We start from the raw sequence: 1606 nt of genomic DNA, 5'->3' as shown, positions 1-1606 counted from the left end.
CCTCGTATCTTTTTTTTTTCTCTTGCTTTTACTTGCTTCCTTAGTCTCTGCTATTTTTCGTGTCTTTTTATGCGCTTTTGCTCCCGGGTCGTTTTCCTTCGCACTGCCTTTGTTTTGATGCGACTGTGTAACCGTCTGGTTGCACTATGTTTCCTCCTTTTCCCTTCTCATATGTGCCTTCGAAGGTGCACGGCCTTGCGGTATGTGTACTTACATACATGCGCAACATGTACAATTACGCATCTCCCTTCTTTCGTTTTTCTACACGTTTCGGTTGTATTGCTCCCCCTCTCCCCCCTCCTCTCTCTCTTTTTTTTATATTTGTAATTTTTTTTTGTTTTTGCCGCTTCCTTCTTTGTTTTGGTCCCTCTGCTTGTGGGATGCGTAAGTGGGTCTTGCGTTGCTGCGTTCCCTCGTCCCCCCACCCCGGCCTTTGCGACAGGGTTGACGCCTTCCCCCCCCCCCCCCCGTTACTTCTTCAGCGTCGGCGGGGGACGGGACAACGCGCGGTGCCACGCTGCGCCGCAGGCTGCGTGAAACTGCGGTGTGTGCGTGAGCGGCATCCGGGGGCGAAGCCCGACGACAAACGCACTTTGCTTCTGTGCGTGCAATTCGTTCCCGCGGCAAACACGTTCTGGTACTTAGTTTGCTTTCTCTGCCGCCGCCGTGGGGTGCGTGACGGACGCCCCTCCCTGCCGCACGCCAGCAGCGAGCTTCCCCCGATGTTTGCAAAGCAACAGGGTTGGGGGGAAGACGAAGTACAAAAAGATACAAGAAAACAAAAAGAAACGCAGGCAACGATGGACCCCTATTAGTCTGCCAAGTCCAATCGGGCACACAGCGGGCGATAGGGGGCAAACGGCTGCTTAAGTTGTGCAAGGTGACCCACACTGTCAGAGGAGGAAGAAAGATATCCCAAACAAGTTTTCCCTTGAAAGTTACGGTTACAGGACAATAATTAAAATCCCTGTAACAAAAAAAAAACAAAGGAAAAAGTAAACGGCCAATGAGAGGAAAAAATAAAAAATGCAACAACAACAGCAAAATAGAACAAATGAATAAGCAAAGTTCAGAACATTATGGGAGAAGAAGTGAAAACAACTTTTTTTTTTTTGGTTCAGAGTTGATAAATACTCTTACCACATCACTTGCGAACTCTCTGTTTAGTAGGTACTATAACTCGGGCCCTCTCGGACACACTTCCAGATTGACGCAGTCTCTTGCGCCGCGTGCCGTCTGGGTACTGCTCCCCCTGCCGTTTCTTTGTGTGGAAGAGTCTGCTGATTGTGCACGAAAAGAACTCGACACAAGAAAACAAAAAAAGGGAAAGAAACATGTCGGACGCTGTGGCTGTTGCTTCGCCCGTGAAGAAGACTTCACCCAGGAAGGCCTCCCCGAAGAAGTCTGCGGCGGCGAGGAAGCCAGCTGCCAAGAAGCCGGCAGCCAACAAGGCTGCGAGGAAGCCAGCTGCTAAGAAGGCTGCGAGGAAGCCAGCTGCCAAGAAGCCTGCAGCCAAGAAGGCTGCGAGGAAGCCGGCAGCCAAGAAGCCAGCAGCCAAGAAGCCAGCAGCCAAGAAGCCAGCAGCCAAGAAGCCAGCAGCCAAGAA

The 1606-nt window shown here is 51.2% G+C and overlaps 1 protein-coding gene across 1 annotated transcript, besides 1 other annotated feature; it reads right to left on the bottom strand.

The window, feature by feature from the left end:
* Window positions 1-309: 309 nt before the first annotated feature.
* Window positions 310-342: a sequence feature (A-rich).
* An 802-nt stretch (window positions 343-1144) lies between these two features.
* Tco025E_08654 (uncharacterized protein) lies at window positions 1145-1606 on the bottom strand (the record flags this gene model as incomplete). Its single annotated transcript, XM_029375497.1, has 1 exon — window positions 1145-1606. A coding segment is annotated over one exon (462 nt), but the record flags the coding sequence as incomplete, so codon positions are not given.

Source organism: Trypanosoma conorhini (assembly GCF_003719485.1).
Source record: "Trypanosoma conorhini strain 025E chromosome Unknown Tco_14.4_contig_00838, whole genome shotgun sequence".
Classification (NCBI taxonomy): Eukaryota; Euglenozoa; class Kinetoplastea; order Trypanosomatida; family Trypanosomatidae; genus Trypanosoma; species Trypanosoma conorhini.
The sequence above is the reverse complement of the archived record's forward strand: the minus strand, read 5'-3'. Positions and strand labels throughout refer to the sequence as shown.